General features: G+C 51.3%; 13 protein-coding genes across 13 annotated transcripts; 5 read left to right on the top strand and 8 right to left on the bottom strand.

Moving 5' to 3' along the window:
- Window positions 1-2,686: 2,686 nt before the first annotated feature.
- On the bottom strand, window positions 2,687-3,567 carry UV8b_04037 (uncharacterized protein; the record flags this gene model as incomplete). Its single annotated transcript, XM_043141535.1, has 5 exons — window positions 2,687-2,818; window positions 2,888-2,968; window positions 3,027-3,172; window positions 3,301-3,428; window positions 3,509-3,567. 5 exons carry the CDS (start codon window positions 3,565-3,567, stop codon window positions 2,687-2,689), a joined length of 546 nt encoding a protein of 181 aa, XP_042997469.1.
- A 652-nt stretch (window positions 3,568-4,219) lies between these two features.
- Window positions 4,220-5,971, bottom strand: UV8b_04036 (uncharacterized protein; the record flags this gene model as incomplete). Its single annotated transcript, XM_043141534.1, has 1 exon — window positions 4,220-5,971. The coding sequence occupies one exon, from the start codon at window positions 5,969-5,971 to the stop codon at window positions 4,220-4,222; it is 1,752 nt and encodes a 583-aa protein (XP_042997468.1).
- Window positions 5,972-7,009: 1,038 nt separating this feature from the next.
- UV8b_04035 (uncharacterized protein) lies at window positions 7,010-7,341 on the top strand (the record flags this gene model as incomplete). The annotated part of the gene is made up of 2 exons (XM_043141533.1): window positions 7,010-7,088; window positions 7,148-7,341. 2 exons carry the CDS (start codon window positions 7,010-7,012, stop codon window positions 7,339-7,341), a joined length of 273 nt encoding a protein of 90 aa, XP_042997467.1.
- Window positions 7,342-7,627: 286 nt separating this feature from the next.
- On the top strand, window positions 7,628-9,011 carry UV8b_04034 (uncharacterized protein; the record flags this gene model as incomplete). Its single annotated transcript, XM_043141532.1, has 3 exons — window positions 7,628-7,696; window positions 7,877-7,954; window positions 8,022-9,011. 3 exons carry the CDS (start codon window positions 7,628-7,630, stop codon window positions 9,009-9,011), a joined length of 1,137 nt encoding a protein of 378 aa, XP_042997466.1.
- A 633-nt stretch (window positions 9,012-9,644) lies between these two features.
- UV8b_04033 (uncharacterized protein) lies at window positions 9,645-10,762 on the top strand (the record flags this gene model as incomplete). Its single annotated transcript, XM_043141531.1, has 4 exons — window positions 9,645-9,682; window positions 9,864-9,934; window positions 10,020-10,622; window positions 10,731-10,762. The coding sequence occupies 4 exons, from the start codon at window positions 9,645-9,647 to the stop codon at window positions 10,760-10,762; spliced, it is 744 nt and encodes a 247-aa protein (XP_042997465.1).
- Window positions 10,763-11,089: 327 nt separating this feature from the next.
- UV8b_04032 (uncharacterized protein) lies at window positions 11,090-11,682 on the bottom strand (the record flags this gene model as incomplete). The annotated part of the gene is made up of 3 exons (XM_043141530.1): window positions 11,090-11,381; window positions 11,446-11,528; window positions 11,593-11,682. The coding sequence occupies 3 exons, from the start codon at window positions 11,680-11,682 to the stop codon at window positions 11,090-11,092; spliced, it is 465 nt and encodes a 154-aa protein (XP_042997464.1).
- Window positions 11,683-11,968: 286 nt separating this feature from the next.
- On the top strand, window positions 11,969-13,588 carry UV8b_04031 (uncharacterized protein; the record flags this gene model as incomplete). Its single annotated transcript, XM_043141529.1, has 4 exons — window positions 11,969-12,230; window positions 12,293-12,420; window positions 12,475-12,580; window positions 12,888-13,588. The coding sequence occupies 4 exons, from the start codon at window positions 11,969-11,971 to the stop codon at window positions 13,586-13,588; spliced, it is 1,197 nt and encodes a 398-aa protein (XP_042997463.1).
- An 856-nt stretch (window positions 13,589-14,444) lies between these two features.
- UV8b_04030 (uncharacterized protein) lies at window positions 14,445-15,451 on the bottom strand (the record flags this gene model as incomplete). Its single annotated transcript, XM_043141528.1, has 3 exons — window positions 14,445-14,517; window positions 14,590-15,069; window positions 15,261-15,451. 3 exons carry the CDS (start codon window positions 15,449-15,451, stop codon window positions 14,445-14,447), a joined length of 744 nt encoding a protein of 247 aa, XP_042997462.1.
- Window positions 15,452-16,381: 930 nt separating this feature from the next.
- Window positions 16,382-16,793, bottom strand: UV8b_04029 (uncharacterized protein; the record flags this gene model as incomplete). Its single annotated transcript, XM_043141527.1, has 2 exons — window positions 16,382-16,657; window positions 16,752-16,793. The coding sequence occupies 2 exons, from the start codon at window positions 16,791-16,793 to the stop codon at window positions 16,382-16,384; spliced, it is 318 nt and encodes a 105-aa protein (XP_042997461.1).
- A 209-nt stretch (window positions 16,794-17,002) lies between these two features.
- UV8b_04028 (uncharacterized protein) lies at window positions 17,003-17,404 on the bottom strand (the record flags this gene model as incomplete). The annotated part of the gene is made up of 2 exons (XM_043141526.1): window positions 17,003-17,210; window positions 17,295-17,404. 2 exons carry the CDS (start codon window positions 17,402-17,404, stop codon window positions 17,003-17,005), a joined length of 318 nt encoding a protein of 105 aa, XP_042997460.1.
- A 1,100-nt stretch (window positions 17,405-18,504) lies between these two features.
- On the top strand, window positions 18,505-20,297 carry UV8b_04027 (uncharacterized protein; the record flags this gene model as incomplete). Its single annotated transcript, XM_043141525.1, has 4 exons — window positions 18,505-18,678; window positions 18,738-18,812; window positions 18,894-19,934; window positions 20,001-20,297. 4 exons carry the CDS (start codon window positions 18,505-18,507, stop codon window positions 20,295-20,297), a joined length of 1,587 nt encoding a protein of 528 aa, XP_042997459.1.
- Window positions 20,298-20,496: 199 nt separating this feature from the next.
- UV8b_04026 (uncharacterized protein) lies at window positions 20,497-21,254 on the bottom strand (the record flags this gene model as incomplete). The annotated part of the gene is made up of 2 exons (XM_043141524.1): window positions 20,497-20,637; window positions 20,886-21,254. The coding sequence occupies 2 exons, from the start codon at window positions 21,252-21,254 to the stop codon at window positions 20,497-20,499; spliced, it is 510 nt and encodes a 169-aa protein (XP_042997458.1).
- Window positions 21,255-22,128: 874 nt separating this feature from the next.
- On the bottom strand, window positions 22,129-22,974 carry UV8b_04025 (uncharacterized protein; the record flags this gene model as incomplete). Its single annotated transcript, XM_043141523.1, has 2 exons — window positions 22,129-22,845; window positions 22,894-22,974. The coding sequence occupies 2 exons, from the start codon at window positions 22,972-22,974 to the stop codon at window positions 22,129-22,131; spliced, it is 798 nt and encodes a 265-aa protein (XP_042997457.1).
- Between the last annotated feature and the right edge of the window lie 1,685 nt (window positions 22,975-24,659).

Genomic DNA, 24,659 nt, shown 5'->3' with positions numbered 1-24,659 from the left:
GAGCAAGCCGATTTATAGCTTACTAGCTAATTATACCGGGAAGGGAAGATTATAACCCCTAAAGCCCCTTTCGAATAGTCTAACTATATAGAAATAGAAGCATTGCAGGCCCGCGATATATTCCGATTTATTACCTTTAATATCGGTAAATATAGAGCCTAACGCCTCTTTAACTCACGTATAGTACGAGAGATTAAGGGTAAAGGCACGGATACACTATACGAGAAATCTAGGCTTATAATACAAGGTCATAGTAATAACGAGAAGCAATTAATATTAACTCAATCCCCTATAATCCAATAGGCTAATTAACGGTTACTTATATTATTAGCACTATTACTATAACGCTCTTACGGCTTATTTCTCTAGATATATAATATCACACAGGCTTATATACAGTCATTAACTACCCTTAATCGGTCGATCATCGCTAAGCTACCTAAGCAAATAGCCCACTAATACCCTAATAACACTATTATAGAAGTGGTGAAGCCACTATACGGAATAGCTGAGGCAGGCACCCACTAGTAGGCGACATACTTCTGGCACCATCGCAAGAAGTTGGGCATAACTATATCAACCTATAACCCCTATTTGCTAATATCCGCCGGTAATAACGATACTAACCGCACTAGCGATACTGACCGTACTAGCGATACCAACGATACTAACACATGCTTTAGTATCGTAGGTATGCAGACTGATAATACCCTCAGCCTAAGTAATAATACCTTCTTCCAATAGGAAGAACTAAAGCTTACTAAGGCAGGCTTTAACGCCAAGCCTAAGACGAAGCTATCACTAACTGTGCCCCTGATATTCAATAGATGCATACTAACGGCCACTTCCGACGGCATAATAACGTTATACCAGAAAGGTTAAAGCAAGAAGATCGCGACTATCGATAAAAATGCGCCTATAGTATAGTATAATTATATCGAATAACGCGCTCGCGGCGCTTATGTGGCTACGGTCTGCCAGCCTAAGGCATCTTTTGACCTATCTATCGCGGCATAACACTAGCAACCTAACCCTGATGATATCGCGAGGTTAAATAAGCGCCTTTAATGGCAGCATAATAACCAGGATCGTGGCTTGCGGTATATTAATCTAGCCCTTACTACAATTAAGCTCTTTATATTTATTGACGGATCCTTTGCTAATAATAAAGACTTAAGCTCCTAGATTAGATATATTATTATGCTAGGGAATAAAGAGGATAACCCTACGGATAACGCCTTCCTGCTGACCGGTAATATCATTATTTACAGCTCTATAAAAAGTAAGCGTGTAATATATAGCGTACTTGCTTTGGAGCTATATAGTATAGTATAAGGGGTCGATATCGTATATGCGATAGGCACGACCCTTAATATAATTACTAGCAGGCTGGGATTGCCGAAGATCCCTACGGTTGTATATATGGATTTATTTTTGTTGTACGAATGCCTTATCAAGCTAGGCACTACTAAGGAAAAGAGGCTTATAATAGATATTATGGCCCTGCGATAATTATACGAGCGCCGGGAGATATATAAGATCTATTAGATTAATAGGAATAATAATCTTACCGACGTAATAACTAAGGGAACGCCTAATAAAGCCCTTAAGACCTTTATCGACCGAAATCAGGCTGTTATATGTGTGGAAGGGTGGGTGAAGAGGCCAGTTAATATCTGACTGCATTTGGCTATAATTGGTGATATTATGGGTGGCAAGTGTGTGGATTTTCCTATGTTTAATGTTGTATTGTTTTACTGCGTTTACTGCTGCCCCTTTTTGCCCCTTTATTTTGGCTGCGATATTCAATATACCGGCTGCTGTACGGTATGAGGCTATATAAGCCGGCCGCGCGGCGTAACGGCATTATCGGCGGCATAACCTACCGAGACCGCGCCGCACTTTTCTTTCTATGTGTGTGCCTTATATCCTAGCGATTCCAATATTTGCTTCTATAAAAAGAGAAGCTGCTAGTATCGGAATCGCTGTCGCAAGGTGCCTAATTGGGTATATTGCGATGGATGTGCCGCGCATACCCGTTGCGCACGATATGGCCACCTTGGCCACTTTTGCCCCTTTGCCCCTATGCCCCTGAGCCCGGTAGGGCACGCGGGCAGCCCGGCCCGACCGCGCCGATGCACGTGACTACAGCACGCATAAAAAGGCCACATCGTATAATTACTCTTTTGCTTCCTTTCTTTCCTCTTAGTTAGTCAGTCATAATTAAAGAAGTAATCATACCTTTAACCGGTGACCTCACGGTACTTGATACCACGCGCGCGACCCTACGTATAACTGGGTACCCCGAGTTTATATCAACATTAGGGGTCACATGCAACCTGCAGATAATTCATTCCTTACTAAGCCAATCGCAAGTGGATTTCAAGTGCACTCTTAATAATACAATCTATATTAATCTCGTATTAATTTTAAATATCCCTGATTAGTAAACCAATTATATTAATGATACAGCCCACAGCAATGGTCAGGTCAGTTAAGTTATTATGGGGGGGTCGGATGACTAGGGGGGGGCACAGGTCGGTTGATATGTAGTCTCTCCAACTTGCAGCTGTCAATTGGTCATGTTTGGTCGGGTCTGGTCTGGTCTGGTCTGGTCTGGTTTGGTGTCAATATGTTATGCTTTCGACGTATTGATGTACAAAAGACTCGTGGTGATAACCCCCCGTCAATAGAGAAACAGCCTCTTCTTTGCGTCAGCAACGACCCAGGCCAGCCCCTCTTGCAGGTTCTCTCCCGTCATGGCGCTGCATCTCAAAATGTGCCACTGGTGCGTCCGGATCTCGTCCAAATCTAATGCCTGCAACGAGCTTAGCCGGATGTCCTGGCAAACGGGAAATGCATCCGTCCCTGGGGACGCCATCCATACCTGTCGGATTTCCTGCTCATCCATGCACCCCTCCACATCTGTCTTGTTGGAAAGTATGAGCAGGCTTGCTCCAGACAGCCGCTTCCAGTTCATCAATCATCAGTCTCGTCCTCGTCTTGCCTTCCCGGGTCAGACTCACCTCTTCGAGGAGTAGTCCGTGCAACTCTTCTTTGCAATCGCGTACTCTCACTCGATCGGTAGCATCCACCACCCATATCAAGGCATCCGTCTTCTCAAAGTAGTTGCGCCAATACGATCGTAATGTCTTCTGGCCGCCCACGTCCCCTGTGCCAACCAACCATCGCATCAGCTTTCAATCAAGGTCCAAAGAGAAGAGGCGGCCTACATATATTCAACTTGTATCTAGAATGGTTCGCCGTCAGCCATCCAGGCAGAGCCTTACGTCGCATTGCGCTGGGAGCCGACCAACCCGTCATGATCAATCGTCTTAATGATGAAGCCCAACGTAGGGCTTACCGTGTTGACGTCTTCCCCCATGATCCGTTTAACAATGGTCGTTTTACCAGCATTGTCGAGCCCCCTAGACGATGCTGTTTGTTAGCCACGGGCAATGATATCCGTTGGAAATCGTGGTGAGAGCTCCAACAGTGACCGACGAACAACATCAAAACTCTCATTTCTTTGTCTTTAAGACGAGCCTTTCGCAAGATGGACAGCATGATGAGAAATTGGACACACTGCTCTCTGATATTGGGGAATTTAAAGTCCGACGCTCTTGATGGTTTTTTTCCTTCTTTTTTTTTTTCGTTCTTGTCGCTTTGTTTTGTCCGTGTATTAGGGACGGACGCTCTCAAAACTGAGAAACTGAGAAACTGCCTTTAGCCACACGTGATTGATGTCCCAAAACTCCCCAGTCGCAGCCCATTCTTCCGTTGCTCAGGCGCCAATTCGCAGTTGCCAATTGCAACCTGGAAATATTTACCCGCACTCCGCAGCGTCTTTGAAACATATTGCAATCATGAGTCTCACCTTGTTTGTTTTGCTCTACTTGATTCATAGTTTTATTGTCATCATAAGTCGAAGCACCCCGTTGTCCCCTCTCATTGCGCAGTATCCCTTGCAACTCTGGGCCTGCCTATCAACGATTGGGAAGCGAAAACGATATGCTCAATGTAGATCTGCTCATCCACCATCACCATAGTTCTATAGCAAACGTCCTCTTCGTGCGGCAATCATTCCATAGAGAAACAACTTCGGTTCTATCCGCAGTATGTAGACTGGGCCAATCCATCTTTCCACAAAAACTCACATTGCCTGTGCCGACTCCGACGTTGATTAGATGCCCGACCTCGAGCCCAATGTCGGAAGGATTTATTTAAAAACAATCTCAGACGTGCTCATAACGCTACACTCCCAAAGGACCATGTCGAGCCAGCGGCTGTGATATGTATCGTCCCTGGAAACAACAGCATTTCTCAAACGGCCGACTTTTTTGAACCCGGATTTTTTCAGAAAAGCAGTCTTCCACCTGTCCTTTGCTTCCTGCTCGCCAAAGCATTCGACATAGACTTGAGTATACTGTCGACGATTATGAGTGGCGGGAAATTCGTAGATCCCGTCTGGGTCTTTACACTCCCAAGTATGGTCGATCTTGCTTTGGTGGAAAGGGCATACAGACAACAAGATGCGATCCAAAAGCGCAGACCCATAGAGATGCTCTCGGTGCTTTGGGTGAACAATGATATTGAGCTTGCCCAGGTACTGCGACCCAGGGCATGGCATACCTGTAATACCATGGCGATAGTCGGATATAAAGGCAAATCCCGCAATGGTTGGAACAGCCCTCGGTCGGGTCGCCAGGTATCGAACAAACTCTTGGTATACTTTTTCAGAGTTCTTGGGCCATTTTGATCTGTCACGAAAGTCTTCCTCAGCGGGTAGGAGGACAAGAAATGGGCGACCGTTTGTGCGACATTCCTCGTGGATTCTGGCGATGTCTTGCGTTGACGTCTTCTGGTCTATAAATACCTGGGGATTGTGTGCATTTGCGGCCTCTGCGTCAATTATGTCGGCAATTGCCGCAAAGTCTGAGGCCTCAGCAGGCCGAATAAAGCAGTTTGCCGACGGCCAGTGCTCTTCGGGCTCGGCCGGGGGTTGGGGCTGAACGGTAGAGACGTCTTGGTCAAGTGCACGATGCAGAGCAGTGGCAAGATTCTCGCGACACTTCAGCTCTTTCTTGATGTGGAGCTCCGACGTCATATTGACTTGTCGCCAGTAAATGTCGTTGAAGTTTCTGCAGGGCCCTTCTGGTTTCCTTTGCAATGTTGCCGGCTGTATGACAGGTGCAAGAAATGTCCCGTTTTCGGGGTTAATGTCACAGTCAATGTGATCTGGAGCTTGAAACTCTTCGCGCGAGATTTCTACGGATGGAGATGTTAAGAACTTGGTAAGCCACGCTTTCACCAGATCTTTGTCGCCTTGGCTGTTGGCAGCTGCAGTGAACAGGCAAGCTTTGTCTAGTCCATGACGACTACCGAGTGTAGCCACGTCTTGGTGTACGGTATCCGCGGAAGAAATACTGCTTACTACCCAACTTTCTCTACTCCCATCTGCTTTAAACCTGGGAGTATGGGACGATGACATCGCAGCCTGAATAATGTGCAAAGGTGCTGGCGGCGGCGCCGGCGATGGTGCTGGGGCAGAGGCAGAGGCAGAGGCAGACGAGCTTTTTGCAGGCGAGGCTTTCGTTTCCTTGCTGTCGTTTCTGAGCGAAATGTTGATTGACGGCTCCGTGACTTGCTTCTGCACCCCTGGCGGGAGCTCTGAGGCCTTTGACGAGACCGTAGCACGCTCTGGTGCAGCTGCAACATCTTCTTCTGCCTTTCCTGATCCTATGGCTTCAATTTCGGTTGGCTCTTTCGACATAGCTTTCTGGGACTTTGTGGTACTGACGCTGACTGCGCCGGATTCTTTGGACAGGGCTGTCGCAAACTCTTCACCATTAGGGGTGCATGTTGATTTGGAAAGAAACTCTTTCATCTTGCCACAAATTCGGGCGATATCTGCAATCTGATTGAGCCTCTGAGGGGTAGTGACTGAGTCTGACACCTCGTTTGAAGCCATGATTTGCAAAGGCTAACAAGATTAGTGAATGCAAAGACCGGAACATCGAGCGGCAAAACATACATTTTGAGTCACAGATTCCCGCTTATGAAGATGGCATCTGCCAGAGATATACGGCTGGTTGTAGTGTTCTACCCCGACAGCGAGAAAGGCCCGCAGCTTGCAGAAATCGACTTTGTAAACAGATGAAAAATCTTTTCTGGAGCAACAAAACTGAGGAGTAGCGTCGAGAGAGGGAGCAGAAAGTGAACCTTTCAAACAAAGATGCGAGGATGGTGCGCAGCTGGCACCATTGACAGACAGCTGGCCAAGCTCGCATTTCTATTACCGGCCTGTCTGCAAGCGAAAGTTCCTGTCCGCCAGGTACATTTTGCGCAGACGTCGAAAATGGAGATGCAGCTGATTTTGGCTTTCAACAGCTTTGGTCTTCATATGCCTCATCACAACTGGACTGTCAAAGTCAGAGAGAAGCTATTTTAGATGTTAGTAAAGTAGTGACCAAGGCGCCGAAGGGACGGTTCGTCTCTTGTAATTCAAAACAACGAAGCGAGCAGGCCTGTTTAATATTCATTGCCAGCTTAAGAAGCGAAAATACATTTTGTGCCTTGCGATCAAGCGTCAGTAACGCGGATTTCATGAAACCTGGCAACTTAACCAAAGGTGTCGAGGAATGATAACTTCTCGCTAAAGGACCCCCGTTGCAATCATGATAGACATGAATAAAACAGCTTCTGACATGTCGGCCGCGTGGCCTAATGGCTAAGGCGCTAGATTTCGGTTATCTGCTTACCGACTTCTCTAGAGATTCCAGGTTCGACTCCTGGCGTGGTCGTCCCGCTTGAATCATTTTTTTTTTCGTCGTACAGGTGTATACAATAAATACCCATTGCCAACCTGTTTTCTCTTTTTTTCTGTTTTTTAACAAACATCACATTCATTATCTTACAGAAATAGTTTAAACACCTGCCAATGTCTCACTGCTGCAACTCTCAAATCATACAAAGTGCAATTTAATAACCGAGGGCTGTCAGTTGGTTTATGGTGGCGGAATTCGTGCTACTTCGCTTCAGCCTATGTCTCAATTACTGTGCGCTCATCGACAAACACGTCGTCCAAGGTTTGTCCTCGCGAGTAAAGACTTTCCGCGTACATGCCCTTTCCTGACACGCCAGGCAGGGGCTGAGGTCATAGTCGCCAAGGGGGGAGAACAACATCGCGAGGATGGATTGAGCCGTGTGTGCCGAATTGTCGCCTTGAGCACCACAGCACCACGTTCAGTTCTGGATGTCACAATCGGAGGGCTAGTGCTATATGGCTTGTTTCTCGTTCTCGCCCGTCGTGCAACCCCATACTACCTGATCTATCTATAACAACCGAGATTGTAGGATAACGAACAGGTTCGGACTGTTCCTGGTTTGTTCGGAACTTCTTGCCCGTGCTATCGCTCTGCACCTCATGACCGGCCAATCATGGGATAGTTCATCACAATCTTTTATGAGCATCCTAACCCTACGACGGCCTTAATGCCATCGAAGGGGTGAGGTAATATAATAGTATTTAAGCACCGCTTGTGTCCTCTGCATCCATCATACTCCTGTTGTTTGAAGAACCCCAAGACACTACTACATGCCAAGAAATCTAGCCACGATATCAAAGATGATCAAAGCTGAAATGAACCTCAAGATGCACTACATCATATGGCTCACCGTGTCGGCGCTACCGTGGGTATTGGCTCAAGATTCAATGCTCGCGTATTTGCTGGCTCAGTCATGTGCTCCTCGTTTAGGAGACATTTGCAAGTCCATTCAGTACGGTTGCGGTGTTGAGCATTTGCCTTTACCTATTGACGTATGGTTTTTGTCAAGAGGAATCTTTCACGTCGCATATTTCTGAAACAAGACTTAGACCTTGTGCTCAACCTCTTGCGAGAGACGCATCGACGAAAGACAACTGAAATCGGAGCTCTGCACTAGCTTCAAGGGGGTGAGTCAATATGCCCAAGCTTCCTATATCCAACCCACTAGAACTAGCAAGCTGAGCGTCTCTGCAGTATCTCGAGAGCCTCGGACAGTGTGCCACGTACATGGTCAGCATAATCCAGAAGCAGTGTCGTGACACATGCGGCTGCTCCTCTGACGAGGACTGCGGGAAAGGTTTTGTATGCACGGATCACGTTTGCAAACGCAAGGCCGAATGCCACGACAATCGCGAGTGCGATGGTCGAGTTTGCGAAAGCGGCAAATGCGTGCCTTGCACTGCGACGGCCAGTTGCGGTCGACCAGACGCCAAATGCGTCGACGGCCGCTGCGTTGCTGCCACCGATCCAAGACCTGCCGACTGTACCAAAAGCACCGACTGCGGAGAAGTCCAGGTTTGCAAAGACGGCAAATGCAGTTCTTGCTCAACCGATGCAGAATGTGGAGATGGTAAGCTCTGCAGTGCTGGCCAATGCATACCAAAGCCCCCGACCTGCGGTCAACCTGGCTTCGAATGGGCACAGTGGCGTGGGCCTCGCTCTTGGGGCAAGGTCAAGTCACCTCCATTCGCAGAGTTTGATCCCTCAGCCTTCAAGATTCAGGCACCCGAGCATTCTGGGAGAACCAACAGCTTGATAATCACGGATCCTCGGAGACTTTACGGTGAAGCGATTGCCACCAACTTGGCGGCAGTAATTCATCAAGGGTTCCTCCTGGCTCCCGAGACGGGAAACTTCACCTTCATCTTTGGACAAGCAGACGACATTGCCCTCGTTTGGTTGGGCAACCTCGCGTACAGTGGCTGGACTCGGGCAAACGCGGACATTGAAAGGACTTATATCCCTCCGCCGGGTGATGAAACTCGCACCGTCAGGCACCTCGAACAGGGAACGTATTACCCTGTGCGGGTAGCCTGGGGAGACAAAGGTGGCAACGTAGCCCTGTCTGTGAAGATTGTCGCACCAAACGGCACAGAGTTGACCGGGCAAGACGGTGGTTACTTTCGAACTGAAGCCTGCGACGGGTCGTATGGTAAGTTCCCAGCCTACGGCCCGCCTCAGTGACCATTTCGAGAGCAAGACGTATAAGAAAGGGTTGGTGGGGGGGGGGGGGGGGGGGGAGTCAAGCAAGATTGCCAACGATTGCAGACACGCGTATGAGTCAGTTTGGACTGTTTTTTTTTCTTTTTTTGGTTTGTTTCGCAGTGTTTACTTGTCGAGGCCGTAATAAACTTGATTTCTAAAAGCGACTGCACTTGCAAGGGCGAAGAGTGGCCCATTGGTGTAGTTGAATGCGCAATATGACTAGAGCATTCGGTAGAAATGGTGGGAATGAGACGGGCTCGTCGAAGCTTGGAGGTTCCATCAAGGCGAAAGGCGGGGGGAACCTTTTCATTGTATTGCTGGGGAATGGTTTCATTAGGTACTGTACATGTAGTCCGTAGCTTAGCAGTGAGCACCAGGGGAAGGTTGACAGTTGACTGACTGATCCCCCCCACCTTTCCCCCCAAGCCACCAGACAACTCCATGTCCGTTTCTACCGATAACCCCCATTACCCACCACTGCCATAGTAAAAGTAGGTACATGTACCGTACGAGATAGCATCGCACCAGACCGCTGCCGCTTCGTTCAAGCTTTTAGAGCTTGTCCAACACCTAATTACCTCGTTTAAAGCAATCTGAAGCATATTTTCCGCAATGCCTCGCAAGTTCTTCGTCGGCGGCAACTTCAAGATGTGAGTTCGCTCAATCGCCCGGCTCACTGTAGCTGGTCCAATTGGCCTGCCCCTCTCTGCCCCGCGCGAGAAAATCCCAAGACGAAGCTCGCAAATCATCCGGTAGCCCGACAGTTCAAAGCCATCTAAGCGGTCGCGGACCGTGCAACAAGCTCACCCAGCTGACCTTGAATCTCTCCAGGAACGGGTCTGTCTCGTCCATCAAGGAGATTGTCAACAACCTCAACAACGCCGTTCTCGATGCCGAAGTCGGTTCGTATCACCACCTGCTGTGCCCCCCCCCCCCTGACTTCGCCCGTTCTTCAGAGCTACCCATGTCTGACCCGGCAGTCTTCAGAGGTCGTTGTTTCCCCCCCAGCCATCTACCTCCAACTTGTTCGGAGCAACCTTCGCTCGTGCATCGAGGTTGCTGCCCAGAACGTCTTTGACAAACCCGATGGCGCTTTCACTGGCGAGATTTCCGTCTCCCAGCTCAAGGACAGCAATATCAACTGGGCTATCCTGGGCCACTCTGAGCGCCGCACTATTCTGAAGGAGTCTGACCAAGTGGTCGCCTCCAAGACCAAATATGCCACCGAGAATGGCCTCGGCGTCATCTGGTGCTGCGGTGAGAGTCTTGAGGAGCGCGAGGCCGGCAAGACCGTCGAAGTTGTGACCAGGCAGCTTGCGGCTCTCAAGGAACAAATCAACGACTGGTCCAAGATTGTCATCGCCTACGAGCCCATCTGGGCTATTGGTACTGGCAAAGTTGCCACTACTGAGCAGGCTCAGGAGGTGCACAAGGCCATTCGTGAATGGCTCAAGAGCGTCAGCGAGAAAGTGGCTGACGAGACCCGAATCCTGTACGGTGGCAGCGTCAACGAGAAGAACTGCGGAGAGCTCAGCAAGCAGCCCGACATTGATGGTTTCTTGGTGGGTGGTGCTTCTCTTAAGCCTGCCTGTAAGTATTACACCTTGTTATTGTTTTTGTTAAAAGAAAAGAAAAGAAAAGAAAAGAAGAAAAGCCTTTCATACAGGATGAATCGAGTGCTAACTGTCGTATTGCCAGTCATTGACATCATAAACTGCAGGAAGCAGTGACTACGCCAAGCAACAAAGCTGTGATTCACATTGCAAACCTCGCATCAGATTAGACTTGATAATACCAGGGTCAAGACATTGAATACCGCATCATTCTCATGTGTAAACATGTATTTCGAGAAAATCTTGTATGCACTGTACAGCCGCTTTCTCGTGGTTTCTCAAATTCCTCCTGCAAAAACATGATCATCAAGCCCTAGGCATCCCAGCCGCTCTATGCTGAAAATGACGGATGCCCGATTTGCGACACAGTATATATGTACACGGCAACGATCCTCAAATTGCTGCCTTCCAAACATGGGAAAATAAACCCTTCTTCGCACACTCCTATACAATCATTCCTTTTCCGTGGTAGGGAGACCAGATACCTCTTACACTGGGGTTGGTGCTTGTGACGGCCTTGTTTGTCCTCTTCAATTTATCGCCACTTGCGTCCCGTACCAGCTCCATCTTTTTGAGAATTTCATATGGCGATAAGTTCCGCACGCAAACAGGCTTCGTGCGCCCGTTAATGTAATGACCGATGATGACGGGGTGTTTGCCAGGTCGAGGAGATACCGCAAATTCCACTTGCGGGTTTGCGGCGGCGAATTTGGGGAAAAGAGACTTGATGAAGCCGCTGCAATGGGTTGTCAGCTAGGGATATTCGAGGAAACAACATGGGCAGAGAGGAGAAAGCTTACTTCATGCCTTTGGAGCTCCCGGCCCAATCGCAATAATGAAGGTCCATCTTCTTACACTGCAGAATGAACGATCCCACCCCATTCTGGTCATTGTTAGCAAGCGGAAATGCACAACAATGGCGCAAGCACAGGACTCATAAAACCTGCCTTTCCAGTTGCGACGGTCCGCAACGCCTTTACTGTCATCTTCTTCCTGTTTTGACTGCACGGGATATTCACATACAGGTAAGATGTCATGAGAGGCCAGAAATCATCTGAAAATTCCATGCCCAGGCTTCACGCTTGGGGGGGGGTTGGCCGAACTGGGACTAGCGCCCTCCGGAATAGCACCGGCAAAACTTGCACCGGCGGCAACTTATCTCGACGAGCAACAATTTCCGGGATTTCCTTGGAACCAGTGCAGGCGCGAGACCCTCGTTTTCGCTTCGACACACCGGCTTCTTTCCTATCCCGCCAAAAGGTCGGGGTAGCACTTGTTGGATTCGGCTGTCGACTCCCTGCCGCCTTCATTGTGCCAGCTGAGATGACTGACAAGCTCCCGCCGAATCTGCTGGCGCTTTTCGCGCCGCGACCTCCTCTGCGATGGGTTGACCCTCCAGACTATGCGCCCGAGAAGCGCAAGACTGCCGCAATCGATGGCGTCGCCGCGTTTCTCCCACAGCTTCAGCATTACAAGGAAACGGATGTATACGAGCCCACAGAGAGTTGGCTTGAAGCGAGGGACAGAAAGAAGCAGGAGAAGAAGGAAGCAGTGCAGCAGCTGCTGACTGTGGCTCCTAAACTCTGTATGGAACGCTGGATCAGAACATGAAAATGCGAGCGCTGACCATTTTGATCATGGAAACAGACAAACCTACTGAAGACCCCAACATTCGTGGCGATGCTTTCAAGACTCTGATCGTTGCGCGATTGAGCTACGACGCTGATGAGCGCGATTTGGAACGGGAGTTTGGACGATTTGGTCCAGTCGAGCGCGTTCGTACCCCAAATCTTGCAGCGCAGTATACGTGACGACTAACCATGATGCAGATTCGCATTATTACCGATACACACGCGCACGAGAAGCCCAACAAAAAGAAGAAGCCGCACCGCGGATACGCGTTTGTGGTCTTTGAGCGGGAAAAGGACATGAGAGGTAACTATATTCCTAACCCCTAACCCCTAACCCCCCCCTCCCCCAAATTGAAGGCTCCAGCAGCACGACTTCCCAGGATGTCAACCTATGAGAGATGTGTGTGGCCCTTAGGCTTGCCCCTCTCTCAGGCCACGCATCTCGAGAGACAGAAACTGGCCCTCAAGCTTGCCCGGTCTCAAAGAACTTTTTTTTTTTTTGTTTTTTTTTGGCTCCCACCATGCACTCCAAACCTGGCTATGCTCGAACCGGCGTATTTATGGTAAGATTTGCTAACACCTGCGCCGTTGTGGCGCACTTTACTCGGCAGCTGCTTTGGATTCATGTGATGGTATTCGCATCAAGGATAGACGAATCAAGGTAGATGTAGAGCGAGGACGGACGGTCAAGGGATGGAAACCTCGTAGGTTAGGTGGCGGTCTTGGTGGTCGCGGCTACACCAAATCCATGCCATCACGGCCTGGTGGTCCAGGCGGATTTGGTGGCGGCGGCCCCGGCGGCCCCGGCGGCTTCCGCGGAGGCTTTAAGGGATTTGACGGCGGTCGAGGTCGCGGGGGCTTCCGTGGCGGCTTTGGCGGCCGCGGTGGTGGCTTTAGAGGAGGCGATTCCGGCCCCAGGGGAGGAGATAGGAACGGCTTTGGCGGCGCACCAAGCGGAGCTCCGTCCGGTCCTGGAGGCGATCGCAGAAACGGCGACCGCGGTTTCTCTGGCGGCTTCGACGCCAGAGGCGGACGAGGCTTCGACGACAGACCCGGAGGTGGCTTCCGAGAGGGAGGAGGTCGACACGGCGATCGCGATGGTGGGCGCCGCACCGGCGGAAACATGGAACCAATCGGACGCAGAGACGGTGGGTATCGCGAAAGAGATCGTGACCGCGACCGCGACCGTGACCGAGACCGCGACAGAGACCGAGCAGCCCGAGACTTTGACAGGCCGCGGGATGACGACAGCAGGAAACGAGGCTACGAAGGCGGCGGTCACGAAGACCCCAGAAAACTACGACGATATTGAGCATGTCGTGCCAGCATGTACATTACATCGGTGGGTATCGTATACGACTTGTGCCAGGAGTTACTTGCTTCCTGATTTTCGCCATAATCCGGCACCGTCTGGCGTAACATGCCACCACCACCACCACCACCGAAAGGAATCACTTGGAAGCGAATCTAGGTGTGCGTGCGTGTACCATCTACGGTTGACTTGAGTGCTCCTCTATCCCACAAACATTCAAGGTAATGGGCAAATCTTTTAGTATTCTTGGTAAGGAAGCTTTGCTGGAAATGCAACGTTCTTCTCTTGTACTGTTTTTTTTTTCTTTTTATAGTTTGTATTGGTAGGTTAGGAAGAAGACAAAGAAGGGAAGAAAAAAAAAAAAAGAAGAAGAAAATACCGCGTGGCACGAGAGAGGACAAGAAGGGGCTGTTGTGGCCAGATCAGAGGTAAGAAGACATGGTCCTGGATCACAGCCGATCCGGAGATGGTTCCTAGAACAGGCGTGAACTGAGGAGCAAAGCAGTAGATGAGGGTGAAAGCATTCATGAGAAGTGAAGCGAGGACCGTAGCTGACGCCAACTTTTTACTCCATTCATTCGGAAGGGTGGTCTGTCTACAAAAACAGGGAAAGAAAGAAAGAAAGAAAGAAAGAAAAAAAGGAAGAAAAAATGTCATTGACCCGCCCAAGAATCCCTCGAACCATGAAAAACGCCCAGATAGATGGAAAATTCGATTGCAGTAGGCCAGCAGGATCCACTTGAGGTCAAGGAAATCAGACAAGTTGCGCACTTTCGTTTTCGTCCTCGCCCCAAAAGTCTGTGATTTGCGTCTCAGGTCCCGCGACTGATGTGACTACATTTGTTTCGTTGGTCGTTCAACTCTCGTCCACGCCCTCCATGGCAGCCGGGTCAATCTCCGTGACTTGTCCGCTCGCCGAGCTCCAGTACCTGGGGCGAGTATCAGCAGACGAATTGAAGGCAACAAGGAGGGGGAAAACCAATCGGAAGAAAGAAACCTACGCCGAAAGCCTGACCCTGAATTTGGACAGGCACACCCCAAACAGCTTCAAGAGCCTGGTTTGCCTCGAGTCCAAAACATCGCCCTCCTTGCAGACGACGTATCCCTCCCCTTGGCCGTTCTCGTCACCCAGCACGACTTTGCCCTTGACCATGCGCGTGGGCACGTTCAGCTTTCGCAGCTCCGGCTCAATCGTGTGCTCCAGCGGCACGTCGTGCTCGACGGGGACCTCCCCGGCAGTGGCGTACACCACGCCCGCGGGGATGGTAAAGTCCCGGGGGGAGGTGACGCCGGCGCGGGCAAAGTCCACCGGCTCAAAGTTGTCAAAGTACTCGACGATGGACTGGACCGGGCGGTTGGTGAGGAGCAGGCCAACCGTGCCGCTGAGGTACTGGGTCAGGTCTTCGATTCCGGGAACGACGGCTTCGGAGGGCGACTGGCCGAGCGCTTTGGCCATGAGTTTGGTCTTGCCGAAAAATAGCCTGTGTGTTTCCATCTCAGCTTCCTGGAGTGTGCAAAGTCGGGGGCTATTACTGGGCGAATGGGGGAAAGAAGAAAAGAAAAGCCAAAAAAAAAAAAAAAAAAAAAAAAAAGAAAGAGAGAAACCGCGTGAAGTAAAGTAAGGCGAAACCCCCCCCCCTCCCCCCAGGAAGTGGTGGGTAGGTGCCCGTACCTGCTATCGTTCAACTCGTGGCGCACGTTCTTCAAGTAGCTATTTCGCATGTTGTCTATGCTGAACACGAAGCAGTGCTGGTATTCGGGGATGGCATCGCGAATGTTCTGAAACAGCTTGTCCTTTTGCTCCCGCGTCTTTTTGGAGACTTGGTTGAGGTGGACGACCTTTGCTCTTTTAGACTTGGGCATGGTGGAGGATGAGGTCGAGAGTCGCGGCCAAGGGGGACCGAGGAAGTTCAGAAACCGGCTGCCGGGCAAAGGAAATGCGTTGTATCATGCAGGTGGGAGGCGGGAGAGGGCTCAATCGTCAAAGGCCTGTGTTCGTAGAGGCGAGGCGATTGGGAAAGCAACATAGCAGCCGAGCAGAAGCGGGCAGGTAAAAAGAAAAAAAGTTGCGGTATCGATAAGGCTGGTGGTGGTGGGATTTGGGATTTCCGGCGGTGGCAGCCGGGGAAAAAATAAAATAGTGCGCCCTGGCCCCTGAGTGGTCAACTTGCTCGAGGTATACTCCGTACCGTGGGGCGGGACTTGCTAATTGGACACCCCGCAGTGGGGGGTGTTGGGAGTGTTGGAGTGTTGGAGTGTTGGAGTGTTGGACACTCGTTGGGCTGCAGACTGCATGCAATTGATCCCATGTCAGACTGCATCCCGTCGTCCCCATCTTCAAGTCCGTCTCCCAAGCGCCAGCAGGCTGGAGCCAAACTCTCGGTCAAGAACGTCGCATTCGCACCGGCGGGCTGCGGCAGTGACTGCGTCGCATTTCCATCTGTAGTCATGGTTTGCTCGTCGGCACACTCCAGTCCGCCAGTCGAAAGCATTGCCGCCGTATCGGCGTGACTCACTCGGCTTACGACGCTTTCGTCTTCTGCTACGCATGCGACTCCCCTGGCGGTGAATACACTGCGATACAATGACTTTGTCAAGCTTGGTCGGTTGGCTCGCATCGAGTGCCCCTTCGGTGACTTGGTCATCTCCATAAGTTGGGCAAACGTGTTGATGGGTTCTTGTCGGGTTTCGCATTGTGCTTGCTTCAAGGCTTCATTTCATCACTAATTCGCACTTCCTCCCGTCTCAGGACCTTCTTTTACACGACTTTCCCAAGCCGTTGGAATCATCTTATTATTTGGAAGCGAGTCCAACTGCCTGTGCGGGAGAGTAGCTCCCATTAGAGCGAGCTGTCAACACCCGTTCGGGGGGTTTTGCGTGGCCATCTCCTGGCGGTTTGTAATGAGGTGAACTTGCGTTCCATCTGAAAACATAAACGGAAGCCATCGCCGATATACGTCTCAAATGCCTGGGCTGCACTCGAATACTACGCTCCATCTTGCAGCAGCAGTAGCTACCTCTCCTGAAACGAACGGTACCAGCTCCATGTCTTCCGGGCTTGCAGATGGCCTAGGAGGTTCTGTCGGTACTCAGGTCGCAAGAGGGCTGTGTATTGGCATAGGTGCTGGTGTCTTTTTCAGCCTCGTTGCTTGTTGTTGGATACCGTGTATAAGGAGACGGAATCGCCAGAGAGGTGTCGTGCCATCCCAACGTCCAGTCAGTATTGAATACGTCCGATAGCAGAAGAAGTTTTCCTTGTCTTGGGTCGTGTCGAGGTTGTGTCGTGACATTGCGTGCAAGAATCAGTCAGTCAACCGGGCGGTGTTTGGGTTTTTTTTTTTTTTTGCATTACTTGGGTTTCTAGTGGACCAAAACGCCTTCAATAGCAGTAATTCTTTGGCAGAAATGGAGCAATCAGCTGTGCTCAGCTTCCGCTGCAACGGTGAGGCTTTGAACTGTACTTGTCGTCTTGTTTCCAATCGAACCCGTGTTCTTGCCAGTCGGCATAATGATTGGCAGGATTTCCCGCTTTCCCAACATGGTGGAGATGAGTGCACCGGCAAATTCCAGATGGTTGCTGTCGTTGAGTTTGAGCACTGCAAGAGTCTTCATCTTGGTCATGCTAGCGGCATCAAGTGTCGTAGTGTAGATCGTCCGTCAGCTTTGCTCGACACAAAAACACACAAAGGTAGCAATACCGGCACACAGGTCAGCTGAAGTCTCTTCCATAAACCACAGCCGCACTTTTGAAATCATCACAATGACTCTCCTGTGCGCAGATTGCGTGTGGCGTCTGGCAATACACGGCAAAGGCATCTCGTGGAAATAGCCACCCTACAGCAAATGCAGGCATTCTAAATCTGCGCAACTCTCTGACTTTTTGGTTTCCTGGGCCTGCTCTTGGACGGCTAAATTTCCGCTCGAGGTATGCGGATATCATTCCTTGTGTGCCGATAGACTCGATGCGTCCTCGTGCGGTATTTGTAGGACGAGTGCCCCAAGGTCGCAGTTGCGACGAGAGGGTGCGATAACTAGGCACATGGCCACCCAGGGGCATGACAGTTGGTCATGAAGGGATCATCAGCATTCTCACGGGCCGGCACTTGAAGTACACCGAATTTCTTGTATCTGAAGCAATTGATGCCTCTGGAGCCTGGTCGGGAAAACCCGCCGAGAGCTTGAAGTGATGCACTGGGCAAACAAACGGAACGTACCAATACCAGTCCTGCTTCCCCCTCCCCCCACCTTGTCTTGTCCACAGACCGGCAGAATCACCATCGCAAGGGTGAAAAAAAAAAAAAAAAAAAAAACAACGCACGGACCAACGGGTTCTTCACGATGACCACCTCCACCACCACCACCACCTTTTTTATGCGATTTTTTTTTCCCTCCCCTTGGATTCCCATTCCATCATCCTATTGCACGGAACAAACGTAGTTTCTCGTCCCCTTTCCCCCCCCGATCATCACCTCGTCCACCCCTCTTCCCTTCCCTCTCCTCCTATCCTCTCAATCTTTCAAGGTTTCGACAGGTTTTTCCTCCTCCCTTGCCACGTTTTGTGCGTTATTCATTCTACACTCTCCACTCTGCGGCGACTCCTGTCCAATCCAGTCCCTTCCTCCCTCCTGCTTGGTATCAACCACCTGCATCACCCATCACCATCACCAGGCGCCAGTTTTCCCCTTTCCCTGCCGTTGCCACTGGGCGCGATCGATAATCGGCAGATAATTCCCATCGCAAAGCTTGATACTCAAGTGAAGGAATCTCCCGAGTTGTTGGCCTTCCTTTTTTGCCTTTGCCTCGCCTGCACGAACCATCTCCCGCGCCCGCGATCGATCCAGGTTGTCGTTTATACAAGGCTGCTATCATCGCGAGCTCCAGGACATCAGCGCATAGCTTAGGCAGGAAAAGTCGCCATGGCTGCCAACGGTAATTTTGCACAACAGGAGCAGTACAAGGCTGCTGAGCAGGCCCCCTCGGGAGGCGCCGACTCCAACGCTGCCAACAATAACCTGTCCAAGGACGAAGTGGGCTGGTACTTTGTCGAGCAGTATTACACAACCCTCAGCAAATCACCAGAGAAGCTTCACGTGAGTCTACATGTCCAGCGTGGGCTCGGTGAAACCTGGCTAACTGACATCTGATGTAGCTCTTTTACGGCAAACGCTCGCAGTTTGTCTATGGTCTCGAGGCAGAAGTAGCCAATGTATCCGTCGGACGTCAGGTGAGGGCTTTCACACACACAAATACAAATACTTGTGAACTTGGGTCTGACAGAGTCTTTGTCTTGTCTTGACCGAACCAGGCCATCCAGGAGCGCATAAAGGCCCTGGACTTCCAGGACTGCAAGGTCCGCGTCTCCAACGTGGACTCTCAGGCCACCTTTGACAACATCGTGATACAAGTCATTGGCGAGACATCCAACAATGGCGCCGAGCCCAAGAAGTTTGTTCAGACGTTTGTTCTCGCGCAACAGCCATCCGGATACTTTGTTCTCAACGACATCCTGAGATATATCAACGACGAGGAAGAACAAGCAGGGGGAGAGGTAGAATCTGCCGAGCCAGCCGAGACTCCTGCCGATTTGCAGGAACCCGCCCCTACTGCTGCTGAACCCGAAACGGCCGCGGAGGACGCCAAGCTGGACGCCAAGCTGGACGCAGATGCTGTTGACGAAAAGCTCAACCAAACCGTGACTGCCCAGGAAGACACCCCCGTCAACGGTGAAGAGAATTCCGAGACTCCCAAGCCAGTCGAAGCCAATGCCGAACCTGCTGCCGCTGCCGCTGCCGCTGCCGCCGAGGCCGTTGACGAGCTGGTCGCCGAACCCGAGAAGCACAAGGAGACTACTGTCCCGTCGCCGGCCGCAAAGGCCAAGCCAGAGCCCGCTGCTGCTCCTGCTGCTGCCGCCGCCGCCGAGCCCGTCATGCCTCCCAAGCCCATGACCTGGGCCAACCGCGCCGCCGCCGCCGCCGGACCTCGACCTGTCGTCCCCCTGGCCAAGACGGCCACCCCCCCAGCGCACGCGCAGACTCGAGCTCCCGCTCCCGCGCCTGCCTCTGCAGCCGCCGCTAGTTCCGCTTCGGCTGCTGCTCCCCAGTCTCCTGCTGCTGCCCCTGCCGCGGCCACCACTGCCGAGCCAGCCGCTAAGGAGTTGTCTGGATGGCAGACGGCCGGTGCCGACTCGAAGCGCCAGAAGCCCCAACCCAGCTCGGCGAATGCTACCGAGAAGGAAGGCACCCTCGGCTATGTCAAGTTTGTCAGCGACAAGGTTCAGGATGCTGACCTGCGCAATGCTTTGTCAGCTCACGGCGAGCTGGTCTATTTTGACATTAACCGCCAAAAGGTATGTACCATGAAAACTCGGTCTGCACCCCCCTTGAGTCACAAATCTGACACAACCGTGCCACAGAATTGCGCTTTTGTCGAGTTCAAGACTGTCGAGGGCTATCAGGCTACGGTTGCTGCCAACCCTCACCTTGTCAATGGTGTTGAAATCGTCGTTGAGCCCCGGCGTATCAAGGCTACCACATATGGGGGCAACACCTACAACGCAGGTCGCGGCAACGCTTCGGGAGGACGCGGACGCGGCGGCTTTGACGGCAACCGCAACGCCTCGGGTAGCCAGCGGGGCAACTTCTCTGGTCCGAACCGCGGCCGTGGAGGAGCCGCTCGTGGCCGAGGTGGTGCTCAAGGGAACAACGCCTAAAGAACCACCCAGCCCGATCTTACACTCTGCGACGCGACCAGTAACAGGGACTGAGCCAAGGTTTGCCAAGCCTGTCGAAGCGTTGGGCTTTCGCATACACAACTACCAATCGACAGGAAACGACTTTCAGGGGGGAGAGGATATTGCAATACCGCAAGCTGGCAAAAATGTCTCTCCGTTGCCCTGGCGGTGATTTTTATTACTTGGTGGAAACCAAGAAGGGTTTTTCAAGCGTGATGAACTGCACAGTGGAGTTGTTGAGTTGGAACTGGAGCCAAATCTCGGGGCCAGCGCCGGCGTAAATGGGACAACGTTGCTTCGGATGGATTTTGATTGACCTCTTTGCATTCCATGTGGCTTTTCTTTTTTCTCTTGCTCTTCTTCCCTCTATATATCTTGGCTCCCCCCCCTCCCACCCTTTTTTTTTCCTTTTTTTTTTTTTCCCTCTTCTCTTTTGTTTCTTTTCTGATATCATTGCGCTTCCGAACCAGCAATGGTCGCATGGATTTGGTGGGACACGACGCAAAAAAGAGAGAAAACGTTTGATGAGATGATTCCGAGTCAGCCGCAGATGCATCTCTGACGCACATGCAAGCTGGGTTTCCAAAAGTTGAAAGTGTATGACAATATACGCATCGAGTCGGGTGCAAAGTCGAGGGGATTCGCAGCAGATGCGAACATAGGCCGGGGGCCCGGGGGAGACAACAGGCACGAGTCAATGTACAATACGATGGGCATTCTCTTTGTGGGAAGACGCGAAGACGTGAAGACGAGCCGAGCAACGACTGAACCAAGGAGGGACCGTAATAAATGCCGCTTGGGCGGATGAAGGAATGACTGCAAGCTTTCCTCTGTTGCCATGTCTTTGTCGACGGTCCTCGGTGATGTAAAACAGGTGCGTGAGGATGAGGAAGGACGGCGACGGAAACAGCCGTCGGCTGAGAGGGAGTGGTGCATTGCGGCAGAATACCACCACGGGGCGAGGGAGTAAGTGCATGTACCGACACGGTCTCTGCCTGTGCCCTGCGATGCGGTGTTTGACGTGTTTAACCAGCGTGACGTTATGCAGCTGTGGTGTTGCAGGACCCTGGCAGCAACTGAATTGGTCGTCATTTAATTGGAGGGGCACCTAGTGAGGTACATACTTGATGTAGACGGGACGCGCGCGGGGTAGAGATGTATAGTCCGGCATTTAACCGAGGCTTTACCAGCACAATCGGGACTTTGACCCAAACATGTGCAATTACTTCCTGGCTCGCGTCCAAAATATACCCTGGAGAAGCTAAACGTAGCTGTACATAACTATGAGCTGTGACTGTCTTCTTCCTCTGGCTTTGCTCGGTCTTTAGTCTCTACTATAGGCGTAGCTGCCCAGGGAAGTTCATTAAGCATTATTTAGCCTGCAAGTGCCTTGGCCAGTCCGTCAGCTACTGCGACACCCAAGTAAGGGATGCAAGCCAGGTCAAGTTGGCAGTGTGCCCGGCAGTAGGCAGCTACATATTATACATGTCAAACATCTTGGAACAGCAACGTTTCGTTATCCAGTCGACGTCCGGAGGCCCATCTGGGAAACCACCCATCTGCGGCCGGTTCGTGCTACGGCGCCAAAGGCGTAAGAGGAGTTAAAAGTCAACGAGTGTACCGTAGGATCCAACGGACGGCGGGCAATGGATAAGAAATCAATAGATCGGTCCATGAACCTTCTGGCACGCCGGATCCTGCAGCGCTTCGCAAAGTACGGCTGTCATTGCGCCGTAAAGCTTCGCGTCCTGGGTTACCCATCGCTGGTTATCCGGAAAGACTACCTTTCGCAATGCGTCAACCCACGGTATCAATGCTCGAAAAGCAGGGGTAAAATAGGCATTTGCCATCTCGGCAAGTCGGCCGGCCTCGCTCGCAACGATGCCTTTTTTTTTTTTTTTTTCACGACAGCCAGATAGCCCGCGTCGAGATAGTTCCAGCTTTCGAATATTTTACTCGTCCTTCTTCTCCCGGAACCATGGTAGTGAATACAGATCCAGAAGAGCACCCAGAAAAACGATTCGAGATCGTGCATAAACGAATGGGGCTCGTTGAGAAGAATTCCAACGGCCATCAAGGCCCGCGTGCCCGTGATACCCCTGGCTCCAGAAGAAGCAACCCGCGGTTCCCTAGCTGCAAGGTCTAGATCGATCAGGAGAGATGCCCAGGAAGGATTGGCAGAGTCCGCGTTGAACATGAGATTGTTGATGAACATGTCCCTGTGGAGAAAGCCGGCATCGCGCAGGGATTCGTGTCCGTTGATGCAGCCCGCCAAGGTACTGACCGAGGTCGCGCACGGCTTTGCTCTGTAGATTTGGCACTGCAAAGCCGCGCAAGATGACACGCCGGTGGACCCTGTCGGGCAGGGATACGCTTGCCTTGACCGGAGATGCTGAGGATATTCGCTTGCTGGGCGGCTGGGCGGCAGAGCGGCCCCTACTTCGCTCGAGGTTCGCTTCACACCAGCACTGCTGGGAACTTTGACTTTTCCTCGGAGCACCCGCGGCGCAATTCCGTGGAAAGCGCTCTAAATGGGCCGGCTGATAGTTCTCCACAGTTTGTACCTTTAGTCCACCCCGGACGCTTTGGTGGATGTCGTCAGAGATGCCATTGATCCGGGCAGTTTCGTGGCGATAAATATCGTGATAGCTTCCATGGCAGAACCTCGCCGGCTTTTTCGGTTCGAGTTGGTAAATAGCCTTTTTTTTCCCCACGTGGTCATCTTTCCCCCAACTGATTCCCCACACGCTTCCATCTTGTCGTCAATGTCCTCATCATTCCCATTTGAGGGTCCTGCAATCGAATGTCGCATTCTTCTCTTTGGCCGCAAATTCATCGCCGTGGTGTCTCTCTTCCTGGTCGGTTCCTGTGGGAGGTCGAACATTCTTTTGTCCGAATGCGCACGAAAAAATGCAATATTGATGATTGATCAGAACAAGCCCAGCTTGCTGGTACATGTTCCTACAGCTACATATAGTGGGAATAGGGGTAGCCCCAAGGGGCTACTGGTCCGGAGCCTACTGCGGCATAACCGAGGACGGCGTGACATTTTGTATTTCAAAGAGGGATAATAACGGCTGCGGCCATGACGGCGAGTCGGCTGAGCAGCCTATTGTCTCTTGCAGCAGCTCGCAGTGCCGTTGCCTAGCCGTTGGCATCCATCTTTTTGAAGGCGTGCGTTATAGTGCTGAGCTCCCATTTCTAACAAGTCTGGAGACGATGGCCAGGAACTTTGGTCTGTCAACGGTGGTATGCATTGCAGCGGGAAAGAAAACAAATCGCTGGGGTTGGAGGGGGAAGAAGAAAAAAAGGACTTGGTTCAGTCCTGGCCGCCTGTGCGCCCTTGCCCGATCCGTGACCGTAGATAAAAGCTGTTATTAACTCTAAGCAAATGAACTCGACACAATTGCGTAGAGCGGCGTGGACCTCCTGGCGCAGCTCGGCCAGCGTCCTCTCGACGGCCCTGTGTTGATTGTCGACTCTCGTCTTGAAGGCACCGAGTTCCGCTTTGGCCTCGCGGAGCTGCCCGAAGCAGCAGCAAAGGTGCAAGCCGCCGTACAAGGTAGGGCACGGCGGTAATAGCAGGCAACCGGCCGCGATAGTAGCAGCCGTAAGGATGATGACGGCGACAGCGTTGATAGCCACGGCAGTGGCGATAGAAGCTGCCGTACAGTCGTAGCCGTTGTAAGTGGCCGTATTACGGTTTGTTGGAAATGGCCGATAGGCGGCGAGGGATATATCGCGCAGGGAAAATGCTCCAGAAAATAGGGATAAAGAATCGATTCAGAATATAGCAAATATAATAGAATAGATAGAAATGCGAATATGATTCGGGATCCATTTTTGGTGATGGAGAATTGATGGGTTTGCTGGATGACTGCGCAGTGCTGGATATGTCTACTTCTCTTTGGTTAGGCTTGGAAATCAATCCTTATTTGATTTCAGACTTACCTTTTCCCGTGCAGACTACTTTAAAAAATAGTCGTCAAGCTTCGAAGTGAAGCGTCTTTTAGTCGAACTGGAATCAGTTCATCGGGCTTAGCCCGGAGTATTCGCGAGTTTCTAGTGTTTAGTCGGTATAACTCTGCTAAATCACCCAGTTTTCAAACTGAAGTTTGTAATCTACCTCAAGGCGGCTTATCCACTGATTTATTATTATCAAGTCAGAATAGCTCGCGGTCCTCTCGCGAGACTCGATAAAGTCGGCTTCCCCACTTGGCAAATGCTTCCAACCTGGCAAGTCGTATGTGCTAAGCAAAGTATTTTCCCCATGGTCCTGGAAAGGTAATGGCTGTGGCCGGTTGAACTCGTCTAAAGATGTATTCCGCATTTGCGGCATGT

The sequence above is a fragment of the Ustilaginoidea virens genome, chromosome 3 (genome assembly GCF_000687475.1).
Source record: "Ustilaginoidea virens chromosome 3, complete sequence".
Classification (NCBI taxonomy): domain Eukaryota; kingdom Fungi; phylum Ascomycota; class Sordariomycetes; order Hypocreales; family Clavicipitaceae; genus Ustilaginoidea; species Ustilaginoidea virens.
This window is presented reverse-complemented; position numbering and strand designations above follow the sequence as displayed.